Below are 12325 nucleotides of genomic sequence, written 5' to 3'. Positions count from 1 at the left end.
ACACACACTGACAGACAGACACGCACTCAGACACTCACTGAATGATGTACACAGAAACTCACTGACAGATATACTCACTGACAGACACACATACACTCACTGACAGACACGCACTCAGACACTCACTGAATGACGTACACAGAAACTCACTGACAGACATACTCACTGATAGACACACATACACTCACTGACAGACACTCACTGACAGACATACACCTACCCACTGAAACACACACACACACACGGAAACTCACTGACAGACACTCACTCACTGGCAGACAAACACACACATATACTCACTGACAAACATACACATACTCACTGACAAACACACAGACACTTACTGACAGACAGACATCCACACTCACTGACATACACTCACTCACTGACATACACACACAGACACTCAATGACAGACACACATACATTTACTAACAGAAAGACAGACATACATACACTCACTCACTAACATAAATACACAGGCAGACACTCACTCAGTCAAACACTTAAACACTCACCTCCCTGGGGTCCAGTGTGGTGCAGCTCCTCAGTCCTCCAGCGCGCCGTTTAGTATGCCGGGGCCGGAATGACGTCATATTCCGGTATCACAGAGGGCGCATGAGGGAGGAGTGGGGGGCTGCTAAAACAGCCTCCCTTGCCGCCCGCCTCCTCTCTTCCGGTAATTTACTGGCAGAGCAGGCACCTGCTATTAGGGTAAGCAGATGCCTGCTCTGCCATATTTAAAGAAGGACTTCCACCTCCTGGCCCCCCTGTAACGGCACCGGGGGCGGCTCAAGAGCCGCTCGCCCTGTCGCCCAGGGCTGCAGTCCCAGTCAGGGGGAGCCTACCAGGGCGCCCCCAGCAGGCCGGCGCCCTAGGTGAACGCCTAGTTCGCCTATATGGTTGCACCGGACCAGGGAAGCCTGCCTCTGCATACCACTGAATGGTTCAGAAACCAACCTATGAGAAGCTCATAAAGGGTGTAATTATAGGTAACAAAGTGGTAGCAGTGACAAAAGGGGGTGACGGAGCTTGAGGGGGCCCAGAAGGTCCCACCATCCCATATAAGGAGAACAATACTACATACCTCCCAACTTTTGGACGGTCAAAGAGCGACACTTACAGTTCATTGTGTGAAAGAGACATTTTTCCTGCATATCTATACACTTAAATAGTTTTCTCTAAGGAAATGAGGCAAAAATAATCTGAATATAGAAATCTACTAAATCCCAACTGCATCAAAAAATGAAATAATATACAAGGAGGGCTCTAATATACAGAGAGGAACCAGACAAACACTTTCTGGGTCAATATTGTGAATAATAATTGTAATAATGTAAATCTATAACTCAGATAAAAAAGAGGGACATTTAAGGAGCAAAGAGGGACAGAGGGACTTGGGTCAAAAATAGGGACTGTCCCTCCAACTTGGGAGGCCTGATACTATTAAAGGGGTTGCCCAGGATTAAAGATTTTGCCTATGTGAAGTTCCACCACTGCAATCACAGCAGGCATTGTTTGGACAGTGTATATGGCCATGCCTTGTTGACAAAGAGAATGATAATATACATTTCCAAGAGGAATAACAAAGGAACCACACAATGCAGAGTTTTATTAAAAAATGCTCCTCGTTTGCTATTCATCGGGCATGCATACTGCATATTTACTAAAACATACATTTTAGGAAAACAGACTGACCCTGTTTAAGATCAGACTGAACAATAACCCAGCATTAGGACCATATAATGTTTTTACCATCTTCTATAGACTTCAATTCCGCGTCTTCTAAATATTCCAAGTTAGCCTTTTCTGTCGTAGGCAGGAAATAGTCTGTGTTGGCCAGAATGATCCCAGCCACTGCTGCACCAAGAGCTCCAATGCTGATTGACCACAATCCCATCGTGAAAATGTCAGACTCTGGCACAACCCACATCTCTGAAACAATATATTTGCACAAATGTCATTGTATAAACTTACAATGTGTAGCTATTATTGAACATTTACTAATCATGTTTTACTGTCACATTGCAGGCTTGTCTTCACACATGTAAAGGGGTTGTCTGGCCTTTACTAAGTGATGTCCTATAGGATAAGCCATTACTAGATAATCGGCGGGAGTCTGACACCCTGAACCCCATCAGCTGTGCAAGTGTAGCTCTGTCACTGGAAGTCAGCAGCGGAACTACACAACTTTGTCAACCACGCAGTGGACGGCACTTCAGCGCTGCTCCCATTGAAGCAAATAGCTGCAGTGACAGCACTGTCCACTACCATGTTGTCGGAGCTGTGTAGTTCCAGCACTAATGTCTGGCAATAAACCCAAACGGCTGAACAGCAGGGGTGTCAGACCCCCACCAATCAGCTAGTACTGGCCTATCCTGATGACAAGCCATCACTTAAGGCCCTTTTATACTGCCCGATGTTCTGGCAGATTATCTCTAACGAGCATTAGAACGCTTGTTAAAGGATAACTGTCACATTTAGACCCTAATTTCAATTTTCATATATGTAGTTACTAATAACATGATATTCCAGAATCAGTTACTATTAGACTGACTTACCCCATATTTAATAAGATTCAGCCCTTAGCAACCAGTCTGCATAAAACTGCAATTTCCTGAGGCTAATCCCGCCTGCCCTCACTAGCCAGTAATAATAGCCCCCCAAAAGTGTCAGTAACCAGAGCCCTCCCCCCTAAAGGGTTAATCTCCTGCAGCACAAAGAGGTCCTCGTACCACATGTTGCTTTCATTTATACACTGAGCAGATGGCAGATCTCCCTTCCCTGTTGTGCGCTGCTTCAACTCTGCATTCTCCAGCTCTGCTGAGTGAGGGAGCGTCTGCCAAGCGCAGGGACAGGGAGAAGTGCACACAGCCCAGGCACTGTTAGCTGCTGGGGAGGACCTGACTTTAATAATTTACTTACAGTCCCTGGCTGTCAGTAATGTGACCTTGCATGCAGCGTCCTCGTCCTTCAACAGATAGACGGACCATGCCTAGCAACCCTATTTTAAAGGGAACCTGTCACCAGTTCTATGGTGTACTAACTAAGGGCAACATAAATAAGTGACTGATTCTCTTAGCAAAATGCTGGGTCACTTTCTTTAATTGACCCAGTCAATCTGCTAACATCTTGTATTGAAAAGCTCCAGCTGATAATGATGAGTCATGAATATTCATGAGCTCCTGACTCTCCCCGCCCACCTGCTGCTGAATGACAGTTTGTTTCCATATGAATCAGCAGCAGGTGGGCAGGGGAGTGGCTATAGCTCTGAATAAAAAAAAAACGCTGGACTCAATGACATTACGCTGGACTCAAATCAGCTCATTAGCATGCGGCATGTGGCATCTTTATGTGTATATTATGAGGTAACCATCTGTCACACCAGTAAGTAATATATCTAAGGTACTTTTTAGTAGTTCATTATTGTATATAATTAGTTAGATTAAAATCAAATATCCACATGACAGGTTACCTTTAAGCACAGGTAAAAGCAGGCAGTACAGGGAACAAAAATGTGGAATTAAGGGGTAAATGAATACACAGTGAAAAGTTGAAATAGGGCCACCAAGGTGATATTAATCACCACAATCCAATACTCCAAAAAATAATATTACGACAGTTATCCTTTTAATGATAATCTGCTAGTATAAAAGTGCCGCCGATTACTCAATGAATGAGCAAAATTATCATTCATTGGATAAAATTGATTGTGCAGACCCTTAAATCATCATTTTTTCTGGCCGAAACCTGGCATTTTGCTGTAAAACGTCCAAATCCCATTGATCTGGTGAACTCCGGCAGCCTGTTCTCTGCTGAAAATGTTTACTGCAGATGTGAACATAGCCTTACATAGGTAGTTGGGCCATCAAGTTCAGAAGTCTAATATTTAGAAACCCATTTTTTTTTTGAAAGTGGAAAAAATTCCTTCCTGAACCCTCCTAGCAATTAGACAGATCCCTGGTTCAACATTCTAAATTAATTCTGGTAATTATGTTTTACAAAAAAGATACAGTATCTAACCCCTTCTTAAGGTTAGGGGGTGGAGAGAAGAAGAGGAGGGGGAGAGTGGGACTCCGATCTAATGGGCATGGTTGGGCTCCCTTACTGATACAGGCCCTTGGGCTCTTTTATCCTCATTTGCATATTTATAAAAAACTGTTTTTCGTGTCCAAAAAAAGAGGAGCGCTAAAGTGCAATGAAATGGTTAAAAATGGGCTGCGTTGTTGACAGACTCCCTTTAAAAATGTGTAGTAATTGATTAGTGACAATAGTTTAGAAAATCATTAAACAGCTGAAGGAACAAAGACAATAGCTTCATTGTCAGGGTGCATATGAAAATTCAAATGCTTGGGTGTACAAATTATGTAAATAATGACTCAGTTCAACCATCAGCTTTCATAACAACATGAAAGGCAGTAATGCAAGATGCAAAACAAAAGAAATCAATAATCAACTATTCTTGATACAAAGAACAAAGTGCAGAAACAGTTAGCTGTCTGAGCCAGCAGGTAAAGGGGTAACATAATGAACATTAGCCTCTAGCTGTCCTTACACATTAGATCAATATTAGGGATGAATGAATGTCTTGATATTAGTTCTGTGTCTAATTCATATAATTTTTTAAAAAACATCAGTTTGTGTCCAAATCGATTGTACACAAATCTAATGGGCCTGAAAATTGGTATGTGACACTAGTATCTTGTCGGTCTCTCTTTTTTAATTTTGCTCTCCCCTTAAAACTCTTTAATGCAATGACAGCAATAATAAATAATGTCAGAATGACACTGACAAATATAGCTTTCGGTAGACCCATGGTTGACGGTATTAAATAGCCTGTTTAAAGACACACTACGTCATTGTATTTGTTATGCTTTTTCACTTAAGAAACACTCCAAAAATTGTACCTTATTGGGGGCAGATGATGTTTAAACACACACAGTGTTATAAAAAAAAAACTGTGGCTTGTTAGGACCAAGCGTCTAAAAATTATGTCTTACCAGGGGCAGATCCCTGTCCCTCTTTATACACACACATATATATTAATGTCATAAGAAACAGTGCCTTGTTCTGCACAAGAAACTGAAAATTATGCATTATTACGTGCTGAATGCCTGCCCATATTTACACACCCACAAATGTTCAACAAGCCTAGAAAAATTCTTCCTTTTACTTGGGAGCAGCAGCAGCAGTACGGTGTGGATGTGGAAATGGTAAGCTGTGTATGACCAATACTGGCAGCAGCACATAATGGAACTGACAAGGAATGCAGTAGTGTGTGTGACTGTATTGGGCTAGTGGAATAATAGTGGCAGCTGTGTAGGGGTAATGGGAGTGACAGTAGGGCGATTAGCAGCCGGCAGTAGCAGCTGCTGCCATGGGGAGCACAGTGCCTTGGGCAGCACAGTGCCTTTGTCTGACGGGACTGTGGAGAAAAACTGCCAGATGGGAGCTGACCATAATAGAAGCAGATCTGGCCCTGGCAAGTTTTTTTTGAGGTTTCGGCCATATGTTGCCTCTGTTCTTTAGACACTGCTGAGGCCAAAACCTTCCTCCTCAGATGTCACTTCCTCATTAGCACCCAGTCATAACACACAGATATCTTCATAGCGTCCCCTACAATACTTTTATCAAACTTTGATATGTTATCATCTGCTCCCTGGCCCTCATCCTGATTCCCTGCTCTGTATTTTCCCCGAGTGCCACTGTCACTCCCACTGCTCCTACTGCCAACACCGTGGCTTCAAGTGCCACGACTACAACCATCAATACAGCTATGCATAGAGTACCTCACCTCCACCTGAACCTCCTCCTCATGGTAGTCAAAACTCACACAAGTCCTCAACAGGGAGACTCTTTTGAGTGTCTTCCGTAGCATATGGAGCACATTGATTTTTGTTGCCTCTTCTTTGGAAAAATGAAGGTGCCCCCACTCGAAGGGGGCAATAAAGACAGAGATGATGCAACTGAAAGGCTTTTCTGGGGCTGCAAGGCAGATTAGCAGGAGGAATGCTGTAACTAATGTTGAGCAAATCGAAGTTAACGAAGTGGCCTTCTACTCCAATTTCAGGAAAAATTTTATTCACCATGAAGCCGAATTTCTTCAGGCTTCGTGGTAGCGAATCAATTTTTTTCTGAAATGGCAGTAAAAAAAAATACATAACATCGTGGCCATCTTGAATAAAGAAAACGCACCAAATTTTGTGCGCGCTGACGTGTGTCATCACCACGTTATGATGCTGGGCAGGCGCATTGATCTAATCAAGTCGTTAGGGCCTCTCCATGAGAAAATTGATTAACCCCTGAAAGGCCTCAATGTGACTGTCAAATGCCGCAATCAGCGTTGAACACGGCATCTGAGGGGTTTAATGAAGGGGAGCGGCGTGCTCGCTATTCCTCGTCATTGCACCCGCTACATACAATGGAATGCGATTCGTGACAAAGTATTTAGTAGCTAATCGAATATCTTTGTGAACTTCGGCGAAGCAGCCAAATTGAATGTTTGATTACTTCGCTCATCTCTAGCTGTAACCCCTGGCTCCAAGGCACGGTGTCATTGTGCTGTGATTCAGAGGAGGAGTGAGCTATCCATTCCACAATGTCATCCTCTTTTTCCTCAATAATATCAGAATCGGAATCCAGGGAGAACTGCTACTACTTCTACTAGCCAAACTGCTGGTGCTGCTACTGCTGTTTGCACTTCTGCCCACATTCTGACTCTTGGGTGACAAGGCCACGGTCTTTAGCTTTCCACACTTCCATTTACTGGACATTTTATTATGAGGCCAATAAATCAAAAGTCAGAGGTTTGATACACAGATTATTAATCGGTCCTAGCAAAATTGCAAAAAAAAATTCTGTAATTTAAAGAGGAACTTTTATTGGTCCAAACATTGTGAACTAAGTGTCATGATCTGTACAGCGGCGCCCAGGGATCTCACTGCACTTACTATTATCCCTGGGCGCCGCTCCGTTCTCCCACTATGCCCTCAGGTATGTTCGGTCACTGGGTTATAGTAGGCGGAGACTTAGGGGACTCCTGGGCGTCTCCGTCTCCTATGCTGTAGCGCTGGCCAATCACAGCGCAGAGCTCACAGCCTGGGAGTTTTTTTTCTCCCAGGCTGTGAGCTCTGCTCTGCGATTGGCCAGTGCTACAGCCTAGGAGAAGGAGACGCCCAGGAGAACAAGGGCAGTCTCCTCCTACTATAACCAAGTGACCGAACATACCGGAGAGCATAGCAGGAGAACGGAGCAGCGAGTGCAGTGAGATCCCTGGGCGCCGCTCTACATATCATGATACTTAGTTCACAATGTTTGGACCGATGAAAGGTCCTCTTTAAAGACAGAGGTGTAATTAAATGTCCCTCCCCTTCTACAAACACACTGCACACTGGTCTTGACAATTATAATAATTGTAATAGTAATAATGCAGTTTTTGCAGTAAAGTGCTTTTGCTGTAACTACACCATATCTTGAAGTAATACAACATGTTCACTAAAACAGGCATATTAATGCAGTTTTTGCAGTAAAACACATTTACTAACACAGGTATAGTAAAGCAGTTTTTGCAGCAAAACATGTTCACTTACACAGGTATTATAATGCAGTTTTTGGTATTAAAATGCTTTAGCTGTAACTACTAGTGATTAGCGGCAGGGGCAATATTCGAATTCATGATATTTTGCAAATATTTGGTAGAATATTTGTCATATATTCGTGAATTTGAGATTATTTTCTTGATCGCGAAAAATCGTCACTCTAATATTCGCGTAGTGCGCGCAAAATACAGGCGTGGGTCACTATAGCTAAATTTTTCAAGCTGCTAGAAGTTTCCTAAGACTGGAGAAAATGGTTGGCATGCCAGAACATTACAGTAGCTTTATATGCAGATAGAGTGCTCCAATATATTCGCGACTGTGAAATCGGCACTAATGATGCAAATATCTTGGTGCAATACGTGCAACTTCACATTTTAACAGGTCTGACTACTTATTAGGGATTGGTGCACTAAGTATTGTTGTGAACTTGTGACATCACAGCACTATGTATGTATGTAGCATACATACATACATACATACATACAGCACTATGCATGTAGCATGTATGGACAGCAGAACCTATCAGCTACAATATCTAACCTACACTGACTATCTCCCACTACAATAACTATCTGTATTATATATATATAAGCTAACTATCTAACTAACTATCTAATGTAATGACACAGGAAAGCAGAGAGCACAGCAATAACACCGCTGTCTCTCTCAGATCTGCAAAATACTACATACAAGGGCTGATAGGGAGGTTCTTATATAGTAAGGGGTAGGCAACTTTCCTAATGGTTGCTAAGGATGTTGCGAAGCTCAAACAAAGACATTGCAGCCTTCTCATTGTCCCACAAGCAAGAAGGGAGGTTCCTGATGAAAAAAAAAAATCTAGAATATTCAAAATTACAAATATACACTCACCTAAAGAATTATTAGGAACACCTGTTCTATTTCTCATTAATGCAATTATCTAGTCAACCAATCACATGGCAGTTGCTTCAATGCATTTAGGGGGGTGGTCCTGGTCAAGACAATCTCCTGAACTCCAAACTGAATGTCAGAATGGGAAAGAAAGGTGATTTAAGCAATTTTGAGAGTGGCATGGTTGTTGGTGCCAGACGGGCCGCTCTGAGTATTTCACAATCTGCTCAGTTACTGGGATTTTCACGCACAACCATTTCTAGGGTTTACAAAGAATGGTGTGAAAAGGGAAAAACATCCAGTATGCGGCAGTCCTGTGGGCAAAAATGCCTTGTGGATGCTAGAGGTCAGAGGAGAATGGGCCGACTGATTCAAGCTGATAGAAGAGCAACGTTGACTGAAATAACCACTCGTTACAACCGAGGTATGCAGCAAAGCATTTGTGAAGCCACAACACGCACAACCTTGAGGCGGATGGGCTACAACAGCAGAAGACCCCACTGGGTACCACTCATCTCCACTACAAATAGGAAAAAGAGGCTACAATTTGCACGAGCTCACCAAAATTGGACTGTTGAAGACTGGAAAAATGTTGCCTGGTCTGATGAGTCTCGATTTCTGTTGAGACATTCAAATGGCAGTCCGAATGTGGCGTAAACAGAATGAGAACATGTATCCATCATGCCTTGTTACCACTGTGCAGGCTGGTGGTGGTGTAATGGTGTGGGGGATGTTTTCAGGGCACACTTTAGGTCCCTTAGTGCCAATTGGGCATTGTTTAAATGCCACGGGCTACCTGAGCATTGTTTCTGACCATGTCCATCCCTTCATGACCACCATGTACCCATCCTCTGATGGCTACTTCTAGCAAGATAATGCACCATGTCACAAAGCTTGAATCATTTCAAATTGGTTTCTTGAACAGGACAATGAGTTCACTGTACTAAAATGGCCCCCACAGTCACCAGATCTCAACCCAATAGAGCATCTTTGGGATGTGGTGGAATGGGAGCTTCGTGCCCTGGATGTGCATCCCTCAAATCTCCATCAACTGCAAGATGCTATCCTATCAATATGGGCCAACATTTCTAAAGAATGCTATCAGCACCTTGTTGAATCAATGCCCCACGTAGAATTAACCACTTAAGGACCACAGGTTTATACCCCCCTAAAGACCAGGCCCTTTTTTACAAATCGGCACAACTTAAGCGGTTTATTGCTCGGTCATGCAACTTACCACCCAAATGAATTTTACCTCCTTTTCTTCTCACTAATAGAGCTTTCATTTGGTGGTATTTCATTGCTGCTGACATTTTAACTTTTTTTGTTATTAATCGAAATTTAACGATTTTTTTGCAAAAAAATGACATTTTTCACTTTCAGTTGCAAAATTTTGCAAAAAAAACGACATCCATATATAAATTTTTCTCTAAATTTATTGTTCTACATGTCTTTGATAAAAAAAAAATGTTTGGGTAAAAAAAAAATGGTTTGGGTAAAAGTTATAGCATTTACAAACTATGGTACAAAAATGTGAATTTCCGCTTTTTGAAGCAGCTCTGACTTTCTGAGCACCTGTCATGTTTCCTGAGGTCCTACAATGCCCAGACAGTACAAACACCCCACAAATGACCCCATTTCGGAAAGTAGACACCCTAAGGTATTCGCTGATGGGCATAGTGAGTTCATAGAACTTTTTATTTTTTGTCACAAGTTAGTGGAAAATGATGATTTTTTTTCTTACAAAGTCTCATATTCCACTAACTTGTGACAAAAAATAAAAACTACCCCACAAGTGACCCAGCATGGGTATATGTAAAATGACACCCCAAAACACATTCCCCAACTTCTCCTGAGTACGGAGATACCACATGTGTGACACTTTTTTGCAGCCTAGGTGGGCAAAGGGGCCCATATTCCAAAGAGCACCTTTCGGATTTCACTGGTCATTTTTTACACATTTTGATTTCAAACTTCTTACCACACATTTGGGCCCCTAGAATGCCAGGGCAGTATAACTACCCCACAAGTGACCCCATTTTGGAAAGAAGACACCCCCAGGTATTTCGTGATGGGCATAGTGAGTTCATGGAAGTTTTTATTTTTTGTCACAAGTTAGTGGAATATGAGACTTTGTAAGGGGAAAAAAAAAAAAAAAAAAAATCATCATTTTCCGCTAACTTGTGACAAAAAATATAAAATTCTAGGAACTCGCCATGCCCCTCACGGAATACCTTGGGGTGTCTTCTTTCCAAAATGGGGTCACTTGTGGGGTAGTTATACTGCCCTGGCATTTTCCAGGGGCCCTAATGTGTGGTAAGTAGGTAAATGACCTGTGAAATACTAAAGGTGCTCTTTGGAATGTGGGCCCCTTTGCCCACATAGGCTGCAAAAAAGTGTCACACATGTGGTATCTCCGTATTCAGGAGAAGTTGGGCAATGTGTTTTGGGGTGTCTTTTTACATATACTCATGCTGGGTGAGAGAAATATCTCGGCAAAAGACAACTTTTCCCATTTTTTTATACAAAGTTGGCATTTGACCAAGATATTTATCTCACCCAGCATGGGTATATGTAAAATGACACCCCAAAACACATTGCCCAACTTCTCCTGAGTACGGCGATACCAGATGTGTGACACTTTTTTGCAGCCTAGATGCGCAAAGGGGCCCACATTCCTTTTAGGAGGGCATTTTTAGACATTTGGATCCCAGACTTCTTCTCACGCTTTAGCGCCCCTAAAATGCCAGGGCAGTATAAATACCCCACATGTGACCCCATTTTGGAAAGAAGACACCCCAAGGTATTCAATGAGGGGCATGGCGAGTTCATAGAAATTTTTTTTTTTTGGCACAAGTTAGCGGAAATTGATTTTATTTATTTTTTTCTCACAAAGTCTCCCTTTCCGCTAACTTGGGACAAAAATTTCAATCTTTCTCGGACTCAATATGCCCCTCACGAAATACCTGGGGGTGTCTTCTTTATACTGCCCTGGCATTCTAGGGGCCCTAAAGCGTGAGAAGAAGTCTGGAATATAAATGTCTAAAAATTTTTACGCATTTGGATTCCGTGAGGGGTATGGTGAGTTCATGTGAGATTGAATTTTTTGACACAAGTTAGTGGAATATGAGACTTTGTAAGAAAAAAATAATAATTTCCGCTAACTTGGGCCAAAAAAATGTCTGAATGAACAGAGGGGTGAAAATGTAAGGACAGAGGGGTGATCAATGACAGGGGGGTGATCAATGACAGGGGGGTGATCAATGACAGGGGGGTGATCAGGGAGTCTATATGGGGTGATCACCCCCCTGTCATTGATCACCCCCCCTATAAGGCTCCATTCAGATGTCCGTATGTGTTTTGCGGATTGGATCCATGTATCCGTGGATCCGTAAAAATCATACGGACATCTGAATGCAGCCTGACAGGGGGGGTGATCAATGACAGGGGGGTGATCAGGGAGTCTATTTGGGGTGATCACCCCCCGTGGAAGGCTCCAGGGAGACGCCTGTATGTGTTTTGCGGATCCGATCCATCTATCAGTGGATCCGTAAAAATCATGCGGACGTCTGAATGGAGCTTTACAGGGGGGTGATCAATGACAGGGGGGTAATCAATGACAGGGGGGTGATCAGGGAGTCTATATGGGGTGATCACCACAGTCATTGATCACGCCCCTGTAAGGCTCCATTCAGACGTCCGTATGCGTTTTGCAGATACGATCCATCTATCAGTGGATCCGTAAAAATCATGCGGACGTCTGAATGGAGCTTTACAGGGGGGTGATCAATGACAGGGGGGTAATCAATGACAGGGGGGTTTAGGGAGTCTATATGGGGTGATCACCACAGTCATTG

The 12325-nt window shown here is 42.9% G+C and overlaps 1 protein-coding gene across 4 annotated transcripts in view; it reads right to left on the bottom strand.

Moving 5' to 3' along the window:
* PRXL2A (peroxiredoxin like 2A) overlaps positions 1-12325 on the bottom strand; it is a 71227-nt gene that overhangs the window by 28484 nt on the left and 30418 nt on the right. For all 4 annotated transcript variants that reach the window (XM_040437375.1, XM_040437376.1, XM_040437374.1 and 1 more), the window contains one exon: positions 1756-1935. In XM_040437375.1, coding sequence (XP_040293309.1) covers positions 1756-1933 — 178 coding nt within the window. In that variant the 5' untranslated portion in view covers positions 1934-1935. The remainder of the gene's footprint in view (positions 1-1755; positions 1936-12325) is intronic.

This window comes from Bufo bufo, chromosome 6 (assembly GCF_905171765.1).
Source record: "Bufo bufo chromosome 6, aBufBuf1.1, whole genome shotgun sequence".
In the NCBI taxonomy this organism is placed as follows: Eukaryota; Metazoa; Chordata; class Amphibia; order Anura; family Bufonidae; genus Bufo; species Bufo bufo.
This window is presented reverse-complemented; position numbering and strand designations above follow the sequence as displayed.